Source organism: Ambystoma mexicanum, chromosome 2p, assembly GCF_040938575.1.
Source record: "Ambystoma mexicanum isolate Mex_15411 chromosome 2p, UKY_AmexF1_1, whole genome shotgun sequence".
Lineage (NCBI taxonomy): Eukaryota > Metazoa > Chordata > Amphibia > Caudata > Ambystomatidae > Ambystoma > Ambystoma mexicanum.
Genome location: NC_090923.1, coordinates 1009482663 through 1009509725, shown reverse-complemented (window position 1 = coordinate 1009509725; position 27063 = coordinate 1009482663). Strand labels below are relative to the sequence as shown.

General features: G+C 48.9%; 1 protein-coding gene across 2 annotated transcripts in view; it reads left to right on the top strand.

The window, feature by feature from the left end:
• The window catches only part of PCNX3 (pecanex 3), a 1956057-nt gene that overhangs the window by 1622284 nt on the left and 306710 nt on the right, over positions 1-27063 (top strand). For both annotated transcript variants that reach the window (XM_069644841.1, XM_069644840.1), the window contains 2 exons: positions 15672-15775; positions 15894-16041. In XM_069644841.1, coding sequence (XP_069500942.1) covers positions 15672-15775; positions 15894-16041 — 252 coding nt within the window. The remainder of the gene's footprint in view (positions 1-15671; positions 15776-15893; positions 16042-27063) is intronic.

Here is a 27063-nt window from a genome sequence, read left to right as displayed (position 1 = left end):
ATCCTGGTCTGGTGTGATGGTATGGTGTTGAGACCATGGGTATATTGTAATCTCTGTGATGTCGTATGTTTCCACCTGTTAAACCCGGTTGGTATGTGTTTGTGGTTGTCTTTCTGGGAGACTTTGAGGTTTCAGTTCTCTAGGGTGGCAATCTAGAGGCCTGCTAGTGATTCCAGGGTGGCAGTCTGGACACCCGCATTGTTGTAGGCGGGGGCAGGTGGCAGGAGCCATAGTGTTTTGTGGTGGTTAGGAGTGTAGGTGATGTAGCCCAGCTTTGGGGTTGGCCAGGTCCTGGGGTGTGAGCCCAGTTCCTTGTTTGTGGCAGGAACGAGCAGATGGGTGATAGTATTTTTGCACGGTATTTGGTTTGCGGTTTGTCAGGGTGTGATGTTTTAGTTGGTTGGGTTTGGCTGTGGAAGTGTCAGTTTTCAGTTGTGTGTCATGGGGGACTTTTCTTGGAAGGTGGTAGTTTTGGTTGTGGTGTGTGTCTTGTTTTGTTCAGGTTAGGTTATGTAAAGGAGGGAGGTGTGTTGTATTGTGCCTGCCTGTGGTGATGTAGCTGGTGATGTCGTGTGGAATGTTTGTGTGTGAATGTTAGAATCTTCTTAGTGGGTGTTCTGTTCAGAGACAGTTGCTGTGGGCTGACCCTGGGTGATGGGAGCCGGTGACTGTCCACTATCTATGTCCTTTATGTCCTCAATGTGGACTGTAACTATTAAGCTGGAATAAACTTATATGAAGTAAACATAAAAAGCCTGGAACGTGATTCTTAACATGCTCCATCTTCAGAGGTCATTCCCCCGACCTAAACAATTTCTTCCATTGTTCTGCTTGCATAGAGGGAGCTGGAATTCTTCAGGAATATACCCCAGCTCCCTAGGGGTGCTTACATGTCTCGCCTAGGGGGCAGTGCTGATGAGGCAGGGGAACCAATTCCTTTTGTTATGGAAACCCTTCAACCTAGAGAAGTTAGGGATGCAAGTGGCCTGGACATCTTTATCGCCCCCCTCCCACCCAAAGGTACAATATGACCACATGCATATTCGGGACGAGGCTCGAAGAAATACACTACTGCCGTTCAATCAAGCTGTAGAACCACCGTTCCTGGAGCTGTGGTCTAAACCGGCCTCAGGCCTGACTGTTGACCGGCATCTGGCTAAAAAGTACAGGCCAACACCCTCAGACCCACATTTGTCTGCCCATGCATCACCGGAGAGCTTGGTTGTACAGGCTGCCACGGTGGGTTTGAAACTACATTTCCCATCGTTGCCTCCTGACAGGTAGAACAAGAGGCTGGGTACCTGGGGCAGGAATGTTTTTGGCTTGGCAAGCCTGGGCCTGAGATGCATCAATGCATCCGGTGCCCTAGCCAAATTCTCTTTTCAGCTGTGGACCGTCATTTCGTTGGCAGCAGAACACATCCTTGAGGGTGACCTCTGCAAAGCATTCGAGGCTCTGGTCAATGACGACAAAGAGTCCTCTTGCAAAATCTACCAGTCTGGCATAAATAACACAGTCTGCATAGCCAGAATTATGGCTACAAGTGTGGATTTGAGGAGGTACTCATGGTAGCATGTGTCAGGTTTCACCCCAGATGTCCTGGAAAAGCTTCTGGACATGCCATTTCATGGCAACAACATGTTTGTAACAAAGGCAGATGAATCTCTGCAGATATTCCAGGCTTCTAAGGCAACTGCAAAGTTGCTGGGGCTGGCTGCCCAACAACTGCAAACTGTGAGCCCTGTGGGAGGCAGAGTTTTTCACCTTTTACCTCCTACGCCCACAGAAGCAGGTGTCGGGCCCCGTCAGAAAAGCAGGTGCAATGCCGCCTTAAAGAAGTCTAGGTAGAAGTTCTCCCAGGGGAGGTGCTTTAGACTCCATTGTGCCCTCTGATGCCCTAGTTGCTAAATTACTTTGAATTAGTCTTCTGGCTTTCCTCTCCCCTGGGAGGCAGAATATCCGGATTCTGCAAGAAAAGGTTGCATACCTAGTACAGCCAGGGTTAGAGGTAAATGAGCTCAGAGGATATTTAGGGGTGCTTTCCATTTTTAAGCGCATGCCATCGCAAGGTTCCTATTTCACCAAGTCCATTGTATTACTATTTTTCAAAAGGCTGGTAAATACCTTTCCCGTGACCCGAGTTTCTCTGCCAACTTGGAGCCTACATGTCTTTCTGACTTTCTTGATGGGTGTTTTAAACCAATGCACTTCTTTCCACTTTGATTACTTACTTGGAAAATGAATGTTCTGGTAGCAGTAGCAGTGGCCTCTGCTCGCTCATAGGGTGAGTGAGTTACAAGCACTTTCTTTCAAACCACCTTTCAAGGGACACGGTAATGCATACAGTGCCTCCATCCTATCTACATAAGGTGGTGTTGCACGCTTAAATAATACCTTTACCATACTACCCCCTTTCTTACCCTTCGAAGGAGTAAAAGGGGTGACTCAGACTGGATCCCAAAAGGGGCTCTAAACTTCTACTTACCTGGGACCAGCCAGTTTAGAAAGGAGTACCAGCTATGTTTCTCCTGGTCCTATGTTAAGGAGGTATGTCAAACCAATCACTGTATAGATGGATTGTGTTGGCTGTCTCTGAATGCTACACTATGGCAGGCAAAGACATTCTGGAGGGTTTTAGGGCCCATTCAACCAGAGTAGCTGCCTCTTCAGCACTCCAAAGAGGAGTCCCAATTATAAATATGTCAAGCAGCTACATAGTCGTCTCTGCATACATTTGCAAAGCAATAATGTCTCGATCCTTGGGCAGGCCAAGATTCCCACTTTGGCAGGTGGAGGGCGACCTTACGAAATGTCTTGATCTGGGTCAGCCTGGGAGTTTGCAGTGTTTTCCCCCCCTCCTCCTGGAAAAAGGTTACTGCAATAAGAGCATATTAAAGATGAGGAATCCGTTGGAGGACACAATCCATTAGAAGGACAACTTGCTTACCTCTGCTAATGTTCTTACAGTGGATTGCATTCTCCCACAGATTCCTTGTTTTGATAAATAATCCCCACAGCACCAGCTGCTCGGATAATTTCGACAGCAGTGTAGTGCAGCTCACTTTTGAAAATCTCTTCACCAATGCCTTTCTTGAAAATATCGATGTTAGGTAAGATTTTCATATCACTGATTAATCTCCTTGACCTGTGTCAATCCCAGAACATTTTTCTGGACTGGTAGATTATGTTTCCCTATACCTCAGTGAGTGAGAACCTTTTTCCGCACTGACAGTCTTTTACTCTTTTTATGGGTGTCATTTCTTTTTAATGTTATCCTCTTTAACAACATTTGGCACATACTGCCTATTGTTTCTGGGTTGCCCTTGGGGCTCCCCTTTTAGCTTTCTCTGGCTATCCTTGTGGGAACAACAGTTTCCAAGAGTAGAAAGGATCTTTGGATCCCTTTTATGTTTTATTAGGGTAGACTAGCATCCTGACCTTATGTGGAGTGCTGGGTAGATACAATGTATCCTCTTTCTCATTTGAACTGTAACATTTCTGTTACAGGGACACGCTTACCTTTAATGGCTGGTGGCAGGGAACATTTTTAGTAATTCAGTGCAACTTTACAGCAGGCTGTTTCCACAGCCCTGGTAAAAACACCCGTGGGTGCTCATTATACTAAAATGGCCCATGTCGTCTTTTTTCACCATTTCAGTGTTCCTTGTCCTTTCTTGTTCCTTTCCCTGACTTCCAGAGTGGGAAATGTCTATGTGTCCATTTTATCTAAGAAAGGAGACCTCATCAAGCCCACCTCTGCTCCAGAGTGTCTGTGAAGGCAGGAAGCAAGGGTGGAGTCCATAACTCTGCAGCCCTTTGTCTTCCAACCTGCCTGCGAGAATCCACTTCAAACTGGGGGGCTAGCTGTCCTGAAAGGTCTGCCAACCCCCCAAGTTTGAATGTTGCATGGCTGTTTGGCTGGATTCCTGCATTAATGTCTGATCTTAGAAGCTGAAGAGGTAGTTGACCACTGGAGCTGGAACCGAAGAGGAAGAAACGACGGCCGTAGGAATTTCCAGCGACCAGATAGCCTGCTCTGTAACCGGAGCATGCTGTTACCCTTCCTTCCAATCGACCTGGGGATCCCAAAAAGGACGGGTCGTCCCGGAGCCTGGTGGGATCCACTAGACTCAAGAAGACCTGCATTTTGTGCCATCCCACATCTGCTGCGACCTTACAAGGCTGCAATACACCAATTCCCTGGGACCTCGAGCAATTGTGCGGTGCATGGTCTTCTGAATTCCAAATCAAGCTGAAACTTTGATGGTATCCTGCAAGACCTCCAAAGACTTGTATCGAGTCCGAAAAATCCCCTCATCATCATCGACCAGCGACATTCAGTCTTCTTCTGGCTCCTGAAAAAGGGTGCCAAATCCACAGAGCGGCATCCAGCTGTGAGGAAACACTTGGCTGAAGCCTTCTCTGTTGAGTCTTGCTGAGAAATCCCTTCCAAAGTCCTGTCTTCTGTCTTTTTGACAAAGGAATCCATCAACTGGGTTTTTGGCCGCAGATCCTGAAGTCTTCCTGCTGCAACCCTTCATCTGTGCTGGGGTACTGTTTTGGCTGGGGTATTTACTTAACTGAATCCTATGTGATTTGTGTAAAGCGTTTGGGGTGTTTTGTGTGATTGGGAGGCTACTCATCCAGTTCACCCAGGCCCACTGCTGGAATCCTCCAAGGGTGTCTTATTTGAAATCCCTGGACCCTAACTAACTTTAAAGTGAACTACTTACTTGTTTGAACAGTCTTCCACTGGAACTCTGACTTTTGCTTGCAATGGAAGCCTATCTCACCCTGCCTACAGCTGGCAGCTAGACCACTTGCGTCCCTCTTCTGCCTCTGAATGAACTCCTGCATTGAATAGAGAAGGACAGGATAAGTAAAGGATTCTGTCTTGAATAGTATAACAAGTGTTGGAAAGTACTTACTTGTGAAAGAGGTGGTTTATAACTGTAACTCTGAGCATGAACAGTTACAAAAGTTCTTACTTCCCATGAATATGTGTTGTGCCATTCTGAAAAGTATATATTCGGTTAATTTACTCACCTATGAATTGGTTGTGCCTCTTCCCCAAAAGTAATGCTGTTGGTTTCACTTTACTATTCCTGTTAGGATATAAAGGCATGAGTGTCCCCAATTGGGGTTTGCTTCCCCTGACTTGCTGTTAGCCTGTCCAGAATAAGTCTGCCTTAGGTTTTACTTACTTTGAGTTAGCTGTCTGCCATCCTAAAATAAGTCAGTTTTTGCCTACCTTAGTCTGTGTTCCACTGATCTGAAAAGCAACTGAAATAGTATATTACAACATTAGGTTTTACCTGCCTACAATAGCTGTTTGCCATTCTTAAAAAGTGTTCTTTAGGTATAGTTGACCTTGGTCTACCTAGTGCAATTCTAAATTAGTGTAAAGAGTTCTTCCTTATCTTAGACTGTGTTCCACTGAGCTGAAACGCAACTGTAATTGAATATTTCACCAAAAGGTCTTACTCACGTAGAATAACTGTGTTATCCTCAAAGTAGTTGGAGGTATATACTGTTCCTTGAATGAGTGTTCCACTATTTTGAAAAGTATCCCGGTAACAGGGTTGGTTTACTATGTGAACTCTTCATTGAGTGTCACTGCATAACTTACAGGGAATACTACCCTTGTTTTAGTGTAAAGTAATCTAAAAGTAACGAATGTTTTTTTACTCCCCATGAATAGGTGTGATCTATGCTGAATGTGTATGATAAGGTCTGACTACCCTAGTATTACTGTTAGGTATTCTGAAGAAGGTTTTATTCTTTGATCTGTGTGGTGTGTTTTTATAAATGTGTTTGAGTCTATTACCAGTACTCACCCCAAGACTTAACTTGACCTGCTTGTATTTATAATGAACCTTTATTTTTTTTTATAATACTTCTGGTTGTCAGTGTTTCTAATGAATCCTTGGTATACTACAGGTTCAGTGTACTTTCCTACAGCCCCCTCTCCCTCCGAAGATGAGCGTGGCTGCTCTGTCTATGCTACAATATACTCAGGTGGTACAGCCTTATACTAAGAGTGGACTTGTATACTGTCTCAGTTGAATGGTTTTACTAAGCCCTTAGTTCGACTTCAGAAAAACTGTCCTAACAATGGAGGATACCTGTAGGTATGACATAAATTCCCTAGGTGGCTGTGCACACAAAAAAATTAGTAACTAAGGTGACAGGACTCGTACGAACTATATGGACCGCGCCAACATCATGTCCAGCTCCAACGGTGAAGAGTGCCCATTGACCTCAATGCCAATGCTGCACAGAACCCCCTGCTTGCAAAATGTTTTTGTAATATGCTGATGCAGGATGATATATCTAAGATGAGAAATCGTGGGAGAAACATCCATCAGAATGAACATTACCAAAGGCAATTTGTTCCTCTATATTTGAAAGAATACTTTCAAATGGATTGTGTCCTTGAAACGTATTCCACATCTTTGACATGTAATGTCCACAGCTGTGCACTTCGGAAACTTTTTCAGCAGAGGGCGTCCTGCGTCGATGACGTTGGGTCGATGTCACTCGAAGGCCTCCGTCGACGGCGACGTCACCAGATGTTGTAAATAGGACGCACGCCACCCATAGCCTCAGTCTGTTTTTTCTGCGAACGTGTTGCTTCTTGAAACTTGGCGCGCCTTGTTTCATGATCCATAGAACGCGTCCCTTTTGGACTTCCTGGTCTCTGTCACAACGGGGCTTGCACTCCTTGGTACTTCCAACATGGCCGCCTAACGTGGTACACTCTCCACCAGCCTCCACGTCAGATGTAGCTCATTCTACAAAGAGACCACGCCCCTGCGGCCCCACGTGTCTCAACGCTACCGCTTGCCATGGCTAGACATGTGCTCCGTAGTTCGCTGTAACTATTCTCTTGTTTCCTAGTTTCCGGACCCTCGATTTCCCCCTCTTCCCTTCCTCCCTCCTTACTCTGCCTTGATTCCAGGATCTTGTGTACTGCCTCCGAGTACACCTCCTTCGTTTCCTGGACTTCCCGGAGACTCCAAGTACCCCTGGACGCTGGAACCAGAAGAGGCTCGCGCGGGCTTGTACAAAACCGGATCCGTACCCAAGAAGGCTCCTTACAAGAATTCCTGCAAGGATCGATCTCAGGTGAGAAAGGGGGAAATCTGTGACACCTTGCGTATTTCATCATTGAGATGTCTTTTTCTTCAACCCCTCTGACTCTGGCTTCAAGACCTCCCGGGACTGCAAGTCGAAAATGTCGATCACCGACCTGCATCGCATTTGTTTGTGGTGTTTGGGTGAGAGTCACAACACCGACGACTGTTCAAAATGCCAGTCGCTAACTGCCAAGGCCTTGCGGAAGGTGAAGCTCCAGGTATGTAGAGGTTCTAAGCACAGTAAGTCCCGTAAATCCAAGTCGAGATCCAAAGGGGTGTCCACAACGACTCGAAGGGCGACTCGAAGGGTGACTCTCCGTGTCGGGAGGAGGCCTGGGGTTCTCAGTCCCAGAGTGGTTCCCGCCATTCTCCTTCCTCGTCGCGCCATTTGTGGAAGCGTCGTCACTGGTCGACTTCCCCGTCCTCCTCGGAGGATGGAGCCGTGAGGAAAGTGGCATGCCCGACGAAGTCATCGACTCCGGAGGAATGGGCTGCCTTTAAGGAGCAAATGTTAGCGATATTTCAATTGCAGGGCACGTGTCCGGTCGCGCCTTCTAATGGAGCCGGCCAGGATCGGTCTCGTACCGTGGCTCGCACGCCTTCGTGCTCGGGTCTGTGACGCAACTCGCATCGGGACCCTTCGAGGCCCCTTTAGGACAAGGTTACGGAATGTCGCAAGAAACGTGTTTCTAGGTCTCGGTCCTCGTTCCCAGCGAGACCGCAGCAACATACTAAGAGCTCGAAGCCGGCGTCAACTCGGTCGGCGCTGTGTCCGTCCGACTCGGACGTCGACACTTTGCCATTTTATCAGCCCACGGCGCTGTCCGCAGCAGTGTCGACGCCAGAACCTTCGGCGCTCACGACACTGAGGTTGTTGTTAGGGAGAATTCTCTCTTTAGGCTGAATTTCCTAACCTAGTGAGTCCCCCAGCAGCTTTGCTGGATTTCTGGAGTTTGTTTTTTTCTCCTGCCAAGAGTGAGACTCTTTTTCTCCCACTCTTGGACATGATTTATGGTGTTCCATTGACTGTTAACGTGTTTTATGGCTATGGGGTCCTTTACTCCATTGGGTCTCATGTGTTTTTACTATGTGTGTTACACAGCACCCTCCGTGCAGTAACACAGGGGTGTCATAGTGACACCCCACCATAGACTCCATACCCTGGGACTGACTCTGTCTCCCAGGGCATGTAAAGTCACCATTGGCTTTACTAGTCCCAAATTATTAACAGAAACCAGTACAAACCATCATATTGTGGACGTACTGGTCGGGGCAATTCGATTGCCCCGGGGTCTGTTAGTCGAGGGGGCACGTCTCCGTCCCCCCTGATCGAGTTATGGCTGGTGGCAGTGGAAACTACTTTTTATATTCGACCGCGAATATATTCCTATGGGATTTTCCCATTGTTCGAGGCTACCAACTTTAATTATTTAATTCTCTTAGCCTCGAACATACCGCCGGTTTATTAATTTAATATTAATTCGCCGGTTGGTATTTTTTGCCAGGACTCGATTCTAAAATGGCGTTTGTGTTCTCTTCTGTGACTCCAACCCAAGTCGAGCCCATTGTTCGACTTCTTGGCGGGCCTCTCCACAGAAGCCTCCAAAAGTGGTGCCACTCTGTCTGGGTACCACAAGGGGTATGGGAGGGGGTTTTGGCACCCTGGACTGAGTTACCTTGATAACTCAAGTCACACTCTTGTGTGATTGGCCCCCTTAGCATGTTTGAGTGACAGCTAGGCTGAGTGAATGTGGGTGTGCAGCATAAAAGCAGGGCTTTGGGGACTGGAACTTCAGAAGTCGCCACAGGACCTGAGAATCTGACGAGGGAGAAGCTGAGCCGACCTACCACGAAGACACCACCAGTGGAGCCCTGCGGAACCGACTCACCACTTCCCGACGACAGAGAAGATCTCCCGGCTGGAGAGGCTTCTTCCCCTGACTGGTGGGCACAACCAGTTTACCTTCTTCTCTTCGCACCCCAGACCGGCTTGTGGTTGAATTGCCCGTGCCAAGCACCCCGGCAACCGGATAGCCACTTACCACTCGACCGCGAATAAAAGGACCGCTCCTTTTACCTGAGAACTCTGCGGCTGGTTTCTTCCCTGGCAGTGCAACGGACTCCTGTCTTCCTCCCCGATGAGATCCTCTCTTCCCTGGGACGAAGCACCGACTTGCATCCGCTTCCAGGAATAACTGCCCCCGCTGGAGTATTCTCATCACTTTAAGGTACCGTGTCCGCCGGGCCTCCCTTTCTAAAGATTGCTACAATGTAATAATAACCCCTTAACCTTCTGGACTGGGCTGGCCGCCTTGACCCTCTAACTGGTCCCTTTCTTTGGTCCAACTCCTTTTTGAACCTTTACAAGACTTTTGTGCGCTGCAACCGTGTGACCTTGGACACATTTCGTTTTGAACCTCTTAAAGTGGATCCGGCCTACTGACTCTAAACTCACGGTGTTACTTTGCCTTCCTCTCTTGTTGTGTCCGTGAAAAAGTGTTGGGATCTGTTTCAATTTATGCTCTGCCTTTCTCTCCCTTTTAAAAACAAATTACTAGAGTGCCATCTACGTTAAGCGCTCACCGCTGTCTGAAAATAAGTGGGGCTTTACTTAAGACTTGTCTAATATTCTTCCAAGGGAGTGTATATCTTTTAGTGACTGTGTTTTTGAATTGCTTACTATTAGTGCCTGTGTGTTTTTCTAGATGTGGTTTTAAATAAATAATTATATCTCTTTTACACCAAGCCCTGGTCAGTGTTTACTTGTTCTACTGTGTTCTTTTGACCTATTGTGAATACTCTGTATACTGCCTAACTCTTCTTGAGGGAAGTCTGACTGCTCAGCCACAGCTACCAAGTGAATCTGTGTGGTACAGACTGCTACCAAGTGGGTTTACTGCCAAACACCTGTAGTCTTAAATCTTTTGCAGTGGTCCCAGAGGGAACTGCACAGGTTTCTGCCTAACAGTTGTCGACGCTTTCGGCGTCGAAGCCTTCGGTGCCTTTGGGGATTTTTGCCCGAAATTTGCCATTGGAGTACCCTGATGTGGTGGATCCTCTTAGGAAGGCTAAGGCGAAGTCTGTGAGGCCAGTATTGGACTCATGACCTTCTTCTGTCCCCAGGCCAGGGTTTCAACTCCATCTGGACGACATATATGAAGAGGAAGAAAGGTCTGATTTTGAGGACCCTGGTGAACTGGATGTGGCTCCAATTTTTTCTGGAGACAGTCAGTTGGAGAAGTTGAGGCAAACCCTCCGTGATGCGACATTTCCCAGGAAGTGGTATTTGGTAGGCCTGAGCCTGGGGCTCATGCAGAGTCTTCATACAGGAGGCTCATGGCTAGGGTCTCGGAGTATCTGGGCTGGTCCAGTCCTCCTGAGGACTTTGTGCAGGATGATCTAACGGACATTTTAGATCAAGGTCCGTCCTCTGACCCGGTGTTACCGTTTCATCTCACCTTACAGAAAAGGATGGCAGCTGCTTGGCAGTCACCGGAATCTCTTCCAGCTGTTAATAAATCTTTGACAAAAAAGTACTGCCCTTCCGTTAGCGACCCTAGCTATTTATCCACTTAGCCCACTCCTGAGAGTTTGGCGGTTCAGGCGGCCACGGCCACCTCGAGGCAGGCGGCGTACCCTACCATCCCTCCTGAAAGGGACGACAAACGTCTCGACAGTTGGGCTCAGAAGGTATTTTCTGCAGGGTGCATGGCGTTGAAGTCGGCCAACTCTTCTTGTGCCTTAGCAAGGTTCTCACACACTCTGTGGAACTGTGTTTCTTTAGCGGCTGAGCATATACCCGAGGGGGAAGAAAGGGATGGCTTCCTGGCTCTCATGCAAGACGACAAGGATGCTATGTGCGAATCCCTTCTGTCGGGTTTGGATACGGCAGACAGTGTTAGCCGGTCCATGGCTGCGAGGACCGTTATATGCAGATTTGCGTGGTTACGGAAGACCATTTTTTCTCCAGATGCGCAAAGCCGTCTTCTGAACATGCCCTTTGATGGCACACATTTGTTTGGCAACAAGGCTCACTAGGTTGCAGACCTCGAAAGCTGCAGGAAAATCTTTAAGCGTAGCTGTGCGTCAACCTCTGCCTTTTCATCCTAGGGGACAGCAGTTGTGGGGGAGGTTCTTTTCTTTACTACTCCTCCTTTGGTAGAATGAGAGGGTCCGCCAGTCAAAGGGGCCAGCGAAAAAGTACCCGTGGTGGTTGGGGAAATAGAGGTGCCAAAGCCGCTCAGGCAGCTGCCTCTTTACCTTCAGGCACTGCCGCAGCTGCTTCCAAACAGTCAGGAGGCCATGTCCCATGGTTCGCCGGTTGGGGGCAGACTGTCTCAGCATCTCGAAGAGTGGCAAGCCATTACTTCAGATGCCTGGGTTCTGGATACCATTGCCCACGGCTACTGCCTTCCCTTCCTACAGCGGCCTCACGACAATCCACCGGGGAAAAACTCTTTGAAGTTTCCAGATCCGCTCCCTGCGCAGGAAAACTTAACCCTGCTGGAGAAAGGCGCTATAGTACTGGTGCCTGTAGCAGAGAGGAACAAGGGATGGTATTCACCTTATTTTTTGATCCCAAAGAAAGATGGGTGATTGAGACCCATCCTGGACTTGTTGGTTGAACAAACTTCTCAGGAAGGACAAGTTCAAGATGGTTAATTTTTATCAAGTCCTCCATGCCCTTCAACTTGAGGATTGATTGATGTCTCTGGACCTACAAGATGCTTACTTTCATGTGCTGATTCATCCCAACCACAGAAAGTACCTGAGGTTTGCGGCTGGAGACTCACGCTTTCAGTTTCGGATCATGCCGTTCGGATTGACCTCTGCCCCGAGGGTCTTCACCAAGCTAATGGTGGTGGTGGCAGCGTACCTCAGGCGAGGGGGGATTCACGTCTACCCCTACCTGGACGACTGGCTGATCCGGGTGCGCTCTCCCGAGCAAGCGTTGGATCACCTCGGTCTCACCTGCCGCTCCCTCCACAGGCTGGGCTTCTCCCTCAATTTCAAGAAGTCGCATCTGATACCTTCCCAACAGCTCCAGTACATCGGGCTGTGTTAGACACGTCCTTGGGGGAAGTGCTCGCCTCCCAAGGTGAGGGCTCATCACATTGTGCAGATGGTGGACAAGTTTCAACGTGCCCAGAGTCTCCTGGCTTTTGAATTCTTAAGGTTGCTCGGCCTCATTGCATCCTGCAATTTTCTGGTGCCAGATGCCCGGCTGAGGAGGAGATCCCTGCAATGGGTCCTCAGGATGCAGTGGTCGCAGAACTCAGGCAAGATGTCGGATCCCGTTCAAATTCCACATTCTGTTTCAAAGGATCTTCTGTGGTGGGCCAACGAAGGGAACTTGATGAAGGGGGAGTCATTTTGGCAACCATGGCCAGAGGTGACTGTAGTGACGGATGCTCCCCTCACAGGATGAGGCGCTCATGCCGACGACTTGACCGCCAGCGGTCGTTGGTCTACGTCGGAGTCCAAACTCCACATCATCCTGTTAGAGCTGAGGGCCATCAGGCTAGCCCTGAAGGGTTTTCTGCCATCTGTGCGGGGGAAGAGTGTCCTGATCTTGACGGACAACACAGTGGACATGCGTTACCTCAACAAAAAAGGGAGGGAGTAGGGTCACTCCCGTTGTGCAGAGAGGCTGCTTCTGGACCATCCAGCAGGGAATTTCGATCTCGGGAGTTCATCTGGCCGGAGAAGAAAATGTGGCGACCGATGTCCCGAGCAGGCAGAACACGGTCTCTCACGAGTTGAGAGATGGCTCAAGAAGTCCTTCAGGAGATCTTCACCCTTTGGGGAACCCTGCAAGTGGATCTCTTCACCACCAGTGCCAACCGGAAATGCAAGAGATTCTGCTCAAGGGAATTTCCTCAGAGAGGAGCCTTAGGGGACGCGTTCGTAGTGGATAGGTCATTCCTGCTGGTGTATGCGTTTCCTCCAGTCCCCGTCATTCCTCAAGTGTTGTTGAGGTTATGGACGTTCGGTTCCCACATGATCCTCATTGCTCCGGATTGGGCCAGGAGAGTGTGGTACCCGGACCTTCTAGAAATGTCCATCTGCCCTCCACGCTGTCTTCCCTGGCTAGAGGATCTGCTCTCAAGCGAGGAGAGGGCGGGAGGGTGGGCAAGTCATGTTCTCCAACCAGAGGTCAAGAATCTCAACCTTCATACTTGTTATCTGAAAGGGTGAGATATAAGGATTGGGACCTGCCGGATGACGTGATGGAGGTGCTGCTTTCGGCCAGGCGGCCTGCAACAAAATCCCTGTTGGCGTAAGTTCAGCGACTGATGCAGAGGTCACAATGTTGCTCCTTTTCAGTGCTCCATTCCTGTGGTTTTGTCTTTCTTACTTTCTTTGGCCCACAGGGGTCTTCAAGTAGGTACCATTAAGGGTTACCTGGCGGCGCCGTCTATCTTTAAGCGCTCGTCTGAAGAATGTTCTTACTTTAAGATTCCTTTTATTTCTCAATTTCTTAAAGAACTGACTAATATGTTCCCGCCGCCCCCTTTCCAGGTGCCGGTTTGGGATTTAAATTTGGTTTTGAAATTTCTCATGGGTGCTCCGTTTGAACCTTTGCACTCTTGTCCTTTGAGATTATTGTCCTTCAAGACTGTGTTCTTGGTTGCGTTTACTTCCGCTCGCAGAGTGAGTGAATTGCAGGCACTTTCCTCTAAGCCACTCTTTACTGTGTTTCACAAGGACAGGGTTGTGCTGCGGGTATGTCCTTCATTTCTACCTAAGGTAGTATCTGAATTTCATTTGAGTCCGAAAGTAGTTCTCCCATTTTTCTATCCTCATCCTGGTAAGGAAGAGGATTGACTCCATCGGTTGGATCCTAGGAGAGCTCTGAGCTTTTAAATCTCTAGGATGTCCAGGGTCAGAGTGGATGATCAACTCTTTGTAGGATATGCTGAATACCGATTGGGCCAGGCTGTTACCAAACAGACCTTGTCCAGGTGGATTATCCTCACCATTACAGAGTGTTACCGATTGGCGGGTAAGGACCCTCCTGAAGGTCTGCAAGCTTGTTCCAGTAGGGGCGTGGCTACTTCCACCGCTCTCTAGCGGGGTGTTCCCCTTAGGAATATTTGTGATACCGCTACATGGGCTTCGTTCCACACCCTTGTTAAAAATTACTCCCTGGATACGATCCATGGTCAGGATATGGCCTTTGGGAAGGTGGTTCTTTATTCCGCAATCTGATTGGGTACTCTAAATTAATTTCCCTCCTCCATTTATGGTACTGCTTTGGGAGTCTGTCAAAGATGTGGAATATGTTGGAGGACACAATCCATTCGAAGGACAAGTTACTTACTAACTGGTAACGTTCTTTCGACTGGATGTTCCTCCAACGTTTTCCACATCGCCCTCCCAGCCTGCCCCTCTGGAGAATTTCCTATGCGATTGCAGCTTACGTTTCCGCAAGGCTACGTGCAGTCAAGCAGGCACGAGACTGGTGCCACACGTTCTGAGAGAAAAAAACTTAAACTGAGGCTACGGGCGCCGTGCGTCCTATTTATAACATCTGGTGACATCGCCCTCGACAGAGGCCTTCGAGGGACATCGACCCAATGTCATCGACGCAGGATGCCCTCTGCTGAAAAAGTTTCCGAAGTGCACAGCTGTGAACATTACATGTCAAAGATGTGGAATACATTGGAGGAACATCCAGTCGAAAGAACGTTACCAGTTGGTAAGTAACTTGTTAGTCTATTTACAAGTGTAAACGTTCTAATGCTCTAAAGTGAAGGAAAGCATACAAGTGTTTTTTATTTGATCTTTTTTGTACGAGAAGAGCATTTCAAAGAACTACTGAACAGGAGATGGCACTGGGGGAAATTTCACATGGAGAATCTCAAGAGAATGGTTGATGTGCACTGGTTGTGGAAAGTGGGACTGCTTGAGACCACAACAGGAAATATACAGCAAGATGCAACCCTAAGTATCAGCTGGCCAATATATATAGTCTGCCTATTTACATATAATGCTATACACACACACACACGCCCTAGTTCATCTACAGAGGATAATACGTTATTATTAAATAAACAAATGGTGGTGTTCCACTGTGTAGTGAGCAGAGGGATTGCTGGATGGGTTCTTTTAGAAGGAAGATGTATTCTCTGCATTTTAAAGAACATTTCTCACACTTCATGTATTGTCACCTGCATTCCACCCAAATGCTTTGTGGGAAAATACAGACCTTCCGCTGGGTTTCATCGGACCACCCTCCATATTGCCTCACACTAGCTTGGTGATTTCTCATCACTCATCTGATGAAAGCATGGGTGACTGCTTGGGATGTTTTTTCTATGTCCTTGGTGAGAGCTTTGTGCCATCTAGAATTGGGCTAGCGTGCCTTATTGGAGGCAAATTCTGTATTTATGTATGCATCTGGAAACACAAAGATAGTTGTATGCAAAGTCCAAGCTCACCTGTTCATGAAATAGCACCCAGAAATAAATGTAGACACACACAGCCCTCAGCCACCTTTTCATTCTTTCAATTATTTTGTTTTTTCAGCCTGTGGAGCGAGACTGGAATTCCCCACTGGTGACTTTGTGCTTCGGTCTCTGCATCTTGGGGCGCCGGGCCCTGGGCACTGCCTCCCACAGTATGTCAGCGAGGTGAGAGGGTGTTGCTGGCCTTGTGAAGGCTGTGGGTGGGCAGATTGTAGGTGGAGGATTGGTACCTTCAGTGCAAGTGTCTGACAGAAACTGATCACTCACCTGTTTTTTACTGCAGCTTGGAACCCTTCCTGTATGGACTCCATGCCTTGTTCAAAGGTGACTTCCGCATCACCTCTCCCCGTGATGAGTGGATCTTTGCTGACATGGACCTGTTACACCGTGTGCTGGCCCCTGGTGTTCGCATGTCTCTCAAGCTCCATCAGGTTATTATTTGGTCACTAGATTTGGTACTGCTGGCATTGTTGGAGGGCTTGACTGGTGGGAGATATCTTTTGGTCGGAGGTGTTCCTTAACATCTTCCCCATTTGTTTGTGGCTCTTGGTTTGCCAGGCAGAAGGACAAAGGGTACTGATAGTACTAATCATTGGCAGGTGTGCCTTTCCCCAAAAGCAATGCACTGCTTAAACTCAAAATGTGTAGCTTAATGATGAAAATGTCCTAAAGCTATATCTCTGTGCCTTTTCTCTGAGCCCTGAACTTTGCTTCCTTTGCCAAACACCCTGTTGAGTCTAAAGGGTTATAGCAACACTGTAAAAAACCTGGTGCAATTGTAGACAGAGCTGTCAGAACCATCTGAGCCTGCAACAGGAAAGAGAATTAAAAAGAGAAAGGTTGGAGGAATAAACTATGCCATAATGGGTGCTGTGTCCCAAGTCTGACCTTCTAGCATTTTCAAAGATTCTGGCCCCCTGGGTAACTAAATTGATTAACCTCTCCTTCGCCAAAGGAAATGTCCCCACCTATTGAAGGAAGCTTGAATTACCCTTTTATTAAATACGAAAAATCTTGATTCCTTAGTAGCCAAGCATTACCGCCCAGTAACGAACGTTAACTTTTTACTGAGGATCATGGACCGCATGGCATATATCCAACTGCAGGAATTAATTGAAACAATTATATTCTCTGCAGTCGGGCTTCATAGCCAGACATACTACCGAGACTGCCATGCTGGATCTCAAATTCAACCTTGCCAGCATCTTTGACACAGGTCAGCCAGCCCTTCTCATGCTATTGGACCTTTCAGCATCCTTTGACCTGGTCGGCCACTCGTTGCTGTTGATCAGGTTAAAAGACCGGGCTCATTGTACCAGCACAGCCACTAAATGGATATCATTCTTGGGACCTCAAAACGCCAAAGTGGATATAGAAGGTGCTAGCTCCCTACCAGCTACTACCACCTGTAGGTTACTGCAGGGTTAATGTATCTCTCCTACACTGTTCAACATTTACGTAAAGCCCCTTCTCTCTGTCTTGGATGACCTGGGTGTTCGGTATACTAACTATGTCAATGACACTCGGATCATCCTTGAGTTATCAGGCCTCTATGCTCAGGACCTCTTAGCCATTAACTCAATCTACAAGTCAGTCCAGGCATGGATGTTAACCATCTCCCTTGCCCTCAACACAGATAAAACAGGGTTACTTATCATCGCCTCAGGGCAAAGACTCAAAAAACAACATCGAGATTATAAGAGTTTTACCATCTAGGGAAGCATAATCCCAGTGGCTAGGAGTGTGAAGACACTGGGCGTCATCCTCAACGCCAAGCTCACAATGAGACCACAGGTCGCTCACATTCGAGCTATCTGTGGGTACATCACAAAACCTCTTAACTACATCCACCCCTACATTTCCCTTAGCAGTAGATCTCTGCTTGCCACGGCTTTGGTGAATTCTCGCCTAGACTACTGCAATAGCTTGCTGCTAAGCACATCACAAGCCAACATCAAGGCTCTAAAGGTCACTCAAAATGCTGCTTTTCAGACTGGTCACAGGCTCTCTCAGAGGGATCATGTTAGTAATGCTAGGAGGTAGCTTCATTGGCTCCCTATAAAACAGCGAATCATCCTCATACTCCTCTCCCTGACATACAAGTGTAGGAATAATGTGGCTCCCCAATACCTTGCAGATCGCATCAAAGTCTTTCATTCAACTCGCAATCTCCGATCTCAAGATCTGCACGAGCTGATGCAACCCAGGTTTAAGCATGACAGATTTAGTTGCACAACTTTTGATGCCCAGGCATCGTCACCCTGGAACGAGCTTCCATCAGACCTGAGATCTGCAAACTCCTTAAAAGAATTTATGAAAAAAATCAAGACCCATTTGTTCAACCTCAAACCGGGCTAAAAACTAAATAGTTTGAGTTCCCCCTTTCCTGCTGACAAACCTTCCTTCTTTCTTTCGTTAGTCTTGTCTTGTTTCGTTTTTTTGTGCACCCTAAGGCCCATGGGCAAGTGGTGCGTTCTAAAAATTTAAATAAATTCATATAAATATAAGTGCACAAAGTAGCTAGGACAGGGTTTCCCTTGCTGCTTTTTTGAGAGAGGAATCCCTCTAGAACATAAGGTAAATCTTGGAGGGCTGTGAAGCAGGTGAAGGCATTTTCTAAGCTTTGTGTCCTCCCTGTGTTGGGTGTTCTCATATGTTGAGGTGGAAACAGTTATTGTGCGCTCCCATACTCTGTTTCATCATCCAAAACTCTGCTCAATAGGCAGACCAAAATCACACCTTGTCCTTAGTTTACTGATTTCTTACAGTCATCCTGAACACAGAACTTAAAGGGGAGGCTATGGCATCACAAAACTAGTATAACTAATCCTTATTCACTCACTTGAGGAAACCTTATTAAAAAAAAAGAAGGCATATGTTGGAAAACAAAACCGGTGTGCAAATCCCAACCGAGGAATAAATAATGTGTTTAGCAATACAGGACCTTGCTTTAACAGCATAAAAAGAATTAACAAAGGTGGCTACCTTGAACAAAACATTGTGGGAGCCTTTTGTCACAGCATAACTAATACTTCTCCAGCATGGGGTCTGGCATGGATTCACATGCTCATGAATATTCCCTGTTATCAGGCTGGGAATTCTCGGTAAAAAAGAAAAACAGTTTTGCTTTAGGCTGAACACTGCATTTCTCCTCTATAACTAATCACTGTCCTTTGGGTCATACTGCTCCCATCCAGTGACGGCCGTCTGCCTAAGCTCCACCCCTGGTGGCCATGTTCAGATGTTTACTTCACGTTTCAGTGTTGGAAGTCCTCTCGTCTTGCTGGTTTTTCGAATTAATTGGTTATTTTTCTCTAAATTCTTGCCATCGTCGACCGACTTTAAACTACTGGCAGCAGGGACCCATTGCCTGCAAAGCTCTAACTTCATCACTGGTTCTTCTCTTCGAATTTCGCAAGTCCCAGGCTTGGGTCTAATTCAGTATGTCTACGTTGAGGATTGGCACCTCAAGTGCCTATATTGCCTGCATTCTGAACACGAGGACGGATGCTCGTTTTGCAGCGGTTTCCCTGCAAAGATGAAACTAGACCGCTATCGAAGGTTGGTAGTGTAGCTCAAGGAGGGGACAGCCTCTGACTCGGCCCGCGGGTGTGACTATGCCTCATCCAGGATCGGCCGTTCCCACCTGCGTGCTCGCTCTGACGAGAAGAGGTTGAGGTCCTTTGAGGATGACCCTTCCCAGGGGATCCAAAAGAATGTCAAACACTCTGCTGATGATCCCTCTATGGTCGCCACATCTGCAGGACTTAGTTCTGGTAGGACCCGTTCCCCATTCTCCATCTCTGTCCACCAGAGCCTACCGGTTAAGGAAATGCCTTCTACGAGGAAGTCTTTGACCACTTTGAAGCACAGATCTTCATCCAAGGACAAGGCTATGAAGCATAGGCCTTCAGGTTGGTAGCCGAAAGCCCCGTTGGCGACAACTTCGTCAACCAGGACCACAGCCCCGTCAACAACTACTTTGTCCTCCAGGACACCATCTTCGTTGACGGTTGACCGTCAACGACCATGGCTCAGTCGACCACGACTAGGTCTACTACTTTGTCGACAACCGTCACTACTACCGTGGTGTGTACTTTCAAGACGACAGCTTCCCAGAGGGTGGCTCTGCCTCTGCGGCCTACCCTGCCGCAGCAGCACTGTCAACGACCACAGCGGACAATCTGGTTAGGGTTCCAGGTGCCCATTGTCGCCTCTTTCCTAAAGGATTCGGGCAAGGAGAAGGAGCTGCTGCCTCCCATTGAGTTCCTTCTCAAGTCAGTGAGGATGCCGCTGTTTAATGCTGATGGGGTCTCCGAAGTGCTCCCCACACATCTATACAAGTTCTGACAATGACCATTTGCCCAAATGCTTCTATTCTGATCATGAAGGAATACTTGTGCCCCTGTCTCCAGAGAGGTCTCCTAGGAGGAAGCCTTATCTACCAGTAGTCCCACAAGGCGCTTCAGCCCGTCCCGTTGCCAGCAGCGCCATTCATACCTCAACCAGTGCCCAGGGACATATCAATGGACATTCTGACTACCCTCCACACCGTAGTGTTGGAGATACAGCAGAGGTTGCTGGCAGCCCCCACTCCCCCAGTCGACCGGCTGGAAGTCCTCCCAGGACTAGTCCTCCAAGGCCAAAGCGACAACCTAGCCCTGCCGAAGCACCGGCCGGCGCCACTGCAGCCGACACCACCTCAGAGGCCTTTAACTGCGGTGGTGGAGTCGCCACGCAGCAACACAGGTACTTACACTACAGCAACACATACAGATGAGTATGATGACTATGTCCCAGTCGCCCCAAATGAGGTTGGCTCTTTTCTTGCCATGGTTTTGAGGGCATCTGGTCTCTTCAATCTGGTCCCGTAGGAGAAGGAGGGGGTTCCTTTTTCAATGCCAGCGGTATTCACGGAAGCTGGACATGTCAATCCCTCCGCTGGACGATGTTTGGTAAGAGGGTTTGGACCTGATGAAGATGCTGAATTCCTCTCTGCCCAAAAGAGAGAGGCTGGAGAAGAAGTACAGGGTCCCGGACTCAGTCCCTAGGTGCTTTAGATTGCAGGCTTGGCCAGACTCTGTGGTTTCCAGCCGCCGCCAGGAAGCGTTCGGCAAACCCATCATCCGCATCCATAGTTCTAGAAGCTTGATGTAGTGGAGAAGCGCATCATTTACACCACAGCTTTCAACCAACGCCCTGGCCATCCTGTACCTGTATGAATGGTAGCTCTGGTATAAGCTCAGACCAATCATGGGCTTCCTGCCAGACAAGAAGGCTGGAGCCCTGGGCCTGTTCCAGGATGGCGAGTTGCCTCAGACCATGCCATCACAGGGGCGTTGGATATTGTGGACTCCAGCTTCTGCCAGATGGGTAATTGGCGTAGCCCTTCAGTGCCAAGGTTGGCTGAAGGCTATGGGCTTTAGGGCAGACGTGCAGTCCAAAGTGGTGGACATGCCTTTCGATGGGAACAATTTGTTTGGAAAGACTGTGTACGAGACGCTCTAATCAATTGAGACCAACACAGAGACAGCACAGTCCCTTTTGACTCTGAGGCAGAGGAGATCATCGCCCTTTCGTTCCTCAAGAGGTAAGTCAGGCAGGTCCTCGAAGGGGTACTCTGCACCATATTTCCAGTGCTCCTTTAATTAGCATAAAACAGCGTCGTCGCCCGCAGGCTGTGACGCTGATGCCTAAGAGGCCAGAAAGGCCGTGGATCCAGGCCCCCACTTTTGCACCGCAGTGGGTGGCCGGCTAGCGAACATTCTTGACAAGTGAAAGAACATCACCACAAACAAATCGGTGCTAGATGTTTTCCATCAGAGGCACACCTTGGAATTCCAGCAAAGGTGTCTTCGCATTCTTCCTGTGGTGCGTCAAGAAATGCACATGGCCCAGCTGCTGCAGGAGGTTCAGGTCATGTTAAGAAAGGGGACAATAGAGCCCGTCCATCCCTCAGGGCCTCCTGGGCTCTGGTATGTACTCCAGATATTTTCTGGTATGGAAGAAGTCAGGAGCGTGGAGGACGATCCTAGACTTAAGGCACCTCAACAAGTACTTGAAATTGCAGAAGTTCAGGATTGTCACGTTGCAGCACGTGCTCGACCAGCTGGAGGAGCGGGATATCCTGGCAAACTTGGATTGAAGGACCCCTAGTTTCACATCCCCATTCATCCAAAGTTCCTGCTGTTTGTCTTCCAGGGACTGCACTATCAGTTCAAGGCCCTGCCCTGTGGCCTGAAATTGGTGCCACGGGTGTTCACAAAGTGCTTGTCTCTGGTGGCAGCGCACCTACATCTCAAGGGCATCCCAGTCTACCCTTATCTAGATGACTGGCTCATCTGCTCCCGCTATCACATGCTGGCAATCCAGCACACTGTGGGACCATTCGCCTTCTCACGGAGCTCAGATTCTCCATCAACAAGTCAAAGTCCTGCATGGAACCATTCCAGAACGCCCTGTTCCTGGGTGCCCTTCTGAACATGGTTGCATGTCTGGCTATTCCCTTGGAGGAGAGGGTGGCGGCCATCCTGGGGAAAGTGCAGTGCCTATCGTCGGCACAATCTGTGACATTACAAGCCTTCAAGTGCCTTCAAGTCACTGTTGGGGATTTTGTCCTCCTGCATCCACCTCGTTCCATTCTGCAGGCTCCGGATAAGACCTCTTCAAGAGTTCCTGGATGCGCAGTGGCTGCACGTCACGGCTCTTGGACGGACAAGATCGACCTCAACCAGGAGTTTCGACAAGCTGTACTATGGTAAGGAGTCGCCCACATCTGACGCAACAAGCTCCTTTTCAGATCCCACTGTACCAGGCCACTGTACCACAGATGCCTCTCTGTAGGGGTCGGGGGCCCACATCGGACAGTCGCACGCAAGATGCCTTCACATCAACGTTCTGAAACTTTGGGCAGTCTCATGGGTCCTCAGATCATTCCTGCCTTGACTGCGGGGGAAGTTAGTGAGGATCTTCATGGACAACACCACCACCACCATGTTCTACATACGTAAGCAGGGTGGGAGGTACTCTCCAGCACTCTTCCTGGATGCTCAGTCCCTGTGGCACTAGGCCATTCTTCAGGACATGTTCCTCGTCTCACTTCACCTGGCAAGCACCAAGAACACCATTGCAGACTCTTATCAGCAGGGAGCTACGGTCCTGCCGCGAGTGGGACCTTCGTCAGGATCAGAAATCCTTTCTCTTCAGCAAGTGGGGTCAACCCTGGATCGAACTGTTTGCATAGGTGGGCAACTTCAAGTGCCAGAGGTTCGCCAACAGTTTTCCTCAGCCAAGGAGTCTGGGGGATGCCTTCCCGTTCCCATGGGAGGGACTCTTCCTGTTCTGTACGCCGTCTTTTCGATCCCGCTCCTGCTAAGTGTGATCAACGCACTCACACGATCATTACAGGATGATGCTCATCGCTCTGGTACCCAGACCTACTCCGTCTGTCAGTGTCTATGTCCATCCGGCTGCCTCCGCTTCCCGATCTTCTCTCCAGAGAAGACGGAACAATACAGCACCACGTCCCAGTGTCGCTTAGCCTCACGGTGTGACTCCTGCAGCCCTAGGCTTTCAGCATTATTCCGTGCTGCTGGAATGCAGTAAAATCCTGGCCAAGGCCAGAGCTTCCTCTACATTGTCGTATTATAGCCACAAGTGGAAACGCTTCTCAGTGTAGTGCAGGACTTGGAAGATTACGCTGCTGCAAGTCACAGCTCTACAGCTCCTTCCGTACCTGCTTTCCCTGGTGAAGGCTGGCCTGGCTCATGCCTTGATCAAAGTGCATCTGGCTGCTGTATCCCTTTACACAAGGGCGCCGGGTAAGCCATCCCTGTGGTCGCACCGGCTCGTCAAAGAGTTCCTCAAATGCCTCTTCAGAACTTTTCTGCCAGAGAAGGCTCCGGATCCAGCTTGGGAACTCAGGGTCATTTTGACCAAGCTCATGGGCGCCCCTTTTGAACCAATGCATCAAGCCCTTTTGAAGTTTCTCTCATGGAAGACTGCTTTCTTAGTGGCCATCACCTCGGCCAGGCAGGTCGGGGAGATCCAGGCCCTCTCTTGCAAGCAGCCGTTCTTGTCTTTCCACGATACAAAGGTGGTGCTGCGGACCCACTGCAACGTTATGCCGAAGTTTCCCTCCGAATTCCATCTCAACGAGTCTTTGGTTCTGTCAGTCTTCCTGAATCCTCTTCCGCTGGAGGAAAGGGCGTTGCATTTGCTGGATGTTGCTCCTGACGTGACGTTTTATGTGGCACGCACGAAGGACATATGGAAGACATCTCAACTCTGTGAATTTTGGACCTGTGAATCACAGGATGGCCCTTTCTAAGGCTTCCATATCCAGATGGATTGCTGGCTGCATCATGCACTGTCATCCTCTGGCTAAAAGACACCTTCCCGGCCGGCCTAGAGCGCACTCCACCAGGTCCATCACTGCGACGATGGCGTTTCTCTGTGATGTTCCCCTGTTCGACATATGCAGGGCTAGCACGTGGAGGCCCATGCACACCTTCACAAGCCTCTTTTGCATCGACAGGGATTCCAGGGAGGAGTCCCGGGTCTGCCAAGTGGTGCTACGCAACCTGTTTGAGGTGAGTCTGTTCCAAGGGTCAATGCATTGCTGCTTTTGAGCGGTGCCACCTCCCGTGGTTGTGTATATGTACTGCTGTGTAATCGTATTCATGAGCATGTTCATCCATGGCAGACCCCATACTGAAGAAGGAACAAGTTACTTACCTGTAACTCCTGTTCTCCAGCATGGGTCTGGCATGGATTCATATGCAAACCCTCCCTTCTTCCCCTCTGTGGCTCTTCTTGGTTCATGCTTCCACCTTACCAAATCTTAAAATGGCCATCCAATGACAGTCCTCTCCCTAAACTCTGCCCCTTGTGGCCATCTTCAGATTTGTACTGCACGCTTCAGTGTTAGGAGTCCTCTTAGTGCTCTCCAAGCTTTTTTCCTTTTGTCTTTATATGTCAATTTTTTTTAATAATAAGTTTAGTGTTTTGACCAATTTTTGAATTCATCGTTTGACCGGAGGTTGACTACCAGCAGCGGGGACCCGTAGTCAGTGAATCAAGCTTCGACGATCTTCATCAGAAGGCCCAGACTTAGGCCTACTTTGTGCCTTTTTCACCATGACCGAAGAGAGGCCTCTTCAAACTGCGACAAATGTGGACTAAGAAATGTTTTTGTGGATGATCGACAACACTGTCTTTACTGCCTGCATCCAGACCATGATGAGGGTTGCAAGGTTTGCTGTGGGTTTTCAAAGAAAAAAAAGGACTCCTCCTACAGCAGGTTGGCGGCATGTTTAAAGTCGGGTAAGGCCCCTGATTCAGCCTCTGGGCATGATCAGGCTTTCTCCAGGGCCGGCCGGCACCAAGATTGAACTCCCTCGGATAAGAGGTTGAGGTCCTTTTGAGGACGCCCCGCTTGCGGGGGTCCAAAAGAAGACCAGACCTACAGGCCACGATCCCACTGGGTTCGCCGTTGTTATGGCTCTCTGCTCGGGAAGGGCGAGATCGGCATCAACAACCACATCCACAGTGATCCTGCCAGCAAGAGTCACGCACGTCCTTGACCCCTTCGAAACTACGCGTATCATCGAATGAGAAGGCGACGAAGGAAAAGCCCAAACCTCTTAGTCTCAAGGGCATCCACGTTTACCCTTTCCTGGACGCATCCGTCTGCTGATGGATCTGGGATTCTCCAAAGATTATCCTAAGTCCTGCTTGGATCCATCGCAGAACACTTTGTTTATGGGGGCACGGCTCAAGGCGGTGGCTTGCCTAGTGACCCCCTTTTTAAGAGAGAGTGGTAGCCGTCCTGGGGAAGGTGCAAAACCTGTCGTCGGCACAGCGGTCTATGGTGCAAACTGTCAAGTCGCTAGTGGGCATGATGTTTTCCAGCATCAACCTTGTTCCCCATTGCAGACTACAGAGGTTCCTGGAGTCCCTGGATTGAAGATGGCTGTACGTTTTGGGTGTCTAGACGGACAAAATCCCTTTCAACGAGTTGTTCCAACGGGCAATACAGTGGTGGGGCGTACGCTCTCATCCCACGCAGGGAGCCCCATTCCAAGTCCTGCCTTATCAGGAGACAGTCAGCACGAATGCTTCCCTGGAATGTTGGGGAGCTCATACCTGACACTTGCATGGCAGAGGCCTCTATCTGCCAGAAGAAAAGACCCTTCACAACAACGTCCTGGAGCTTCGTGCTGTCTTCTGGGCCCTCAAGTCTTTCCTGCCGTCGATGAAGGGCAAAGTGGTGAGGAGCTTTACGGTCAACACCACCACCATGTCCTACATCTGGAAGCAGGGCGGGACGCCATCTCCATCCCTCTCGAGAGATGCCCAGGATCTGTGGCAGTGGGCCATTCGTCGGGACATGTTTCTCATCCCCTTTCACTGGCAGGCATTAAAAACGCCATCATAGACTCGCTTAGCAGGGATGTATGTTCTTGCCACGAGTGGGAGCTTCGCCAGGACTTGGTGGATCTTCTATTCCCTGAATGGTGTTGACCCCAGATCGTTCTCTTAGCAACAGTGCCGAATTCCAAGTGTCAGAAGTTCGCCAGCAGGTTCCCTCAGCGGAAGAGCATTGGGTATGCGTTCTCGTTCCCTTGGGGGGACTGTTCTATATGCTTTTCCTCTGTTACCACTCCTGCTACGAGTGATCAGCACACTGACAATGTCACTGCAAGATGATACGCGTTGCTCCGGCGTGGCCCAACAAATCTGGTTTCAGACCTGCTAAGTCTGTCGGCGGCTCTGTCAATCAAGATGCCAAGACTGCTGATCCTTCTGTCCAGAGAGGGAGGAGCGATTCTGCACCACAATCCAGGGTTTTGACTGAGCTTATGGGGGTGCCTTTCAAGCCGATGCATCAGGCCCATCTCAAGTTCCTATCCCGGCCAGGCGGGTCAGGGAGATCCAGGCACTGTCATGCAAACACCCATATCTGTCCTTCCACGCTTCAAGTGTGGTACTGCGTACGCACCGCACCCATTTTATAGTATGCGGTACTATATGTGGCATTAAGCTGTAAAACGCAAAAGTGTGCAAGACTACAAAAATGTATCTGCTGCAACTATCCCATCCTGAACACATCATGCAAGTATCCAAAAATGCAGCTAAAAAAATGTTCCTGGGACATAGTGTCCCTACTGCACTTCACTGAAAGTGTTGATTGCAGGAAAAATAAATGTAGAATGTTACAATTGAAAACACAGTTTGAATGGATTGTGTCCTCCCATGTATTCCTCATCTTATTATATTTCCATATCCAGCTTCAACTGCATCGGAAATGTTTTCCAGCCGAGGATGCTGCAAGGCGATGCCTGTCGACCCAATGTCTGGCGGAGGCCTCAGTCTCGATGTCGATGTTATCGATGGTATAAAGCGCGCGCAGCGACTGTTGGCTTCAGTTCCATTTTTCCGCGAAAGCTATC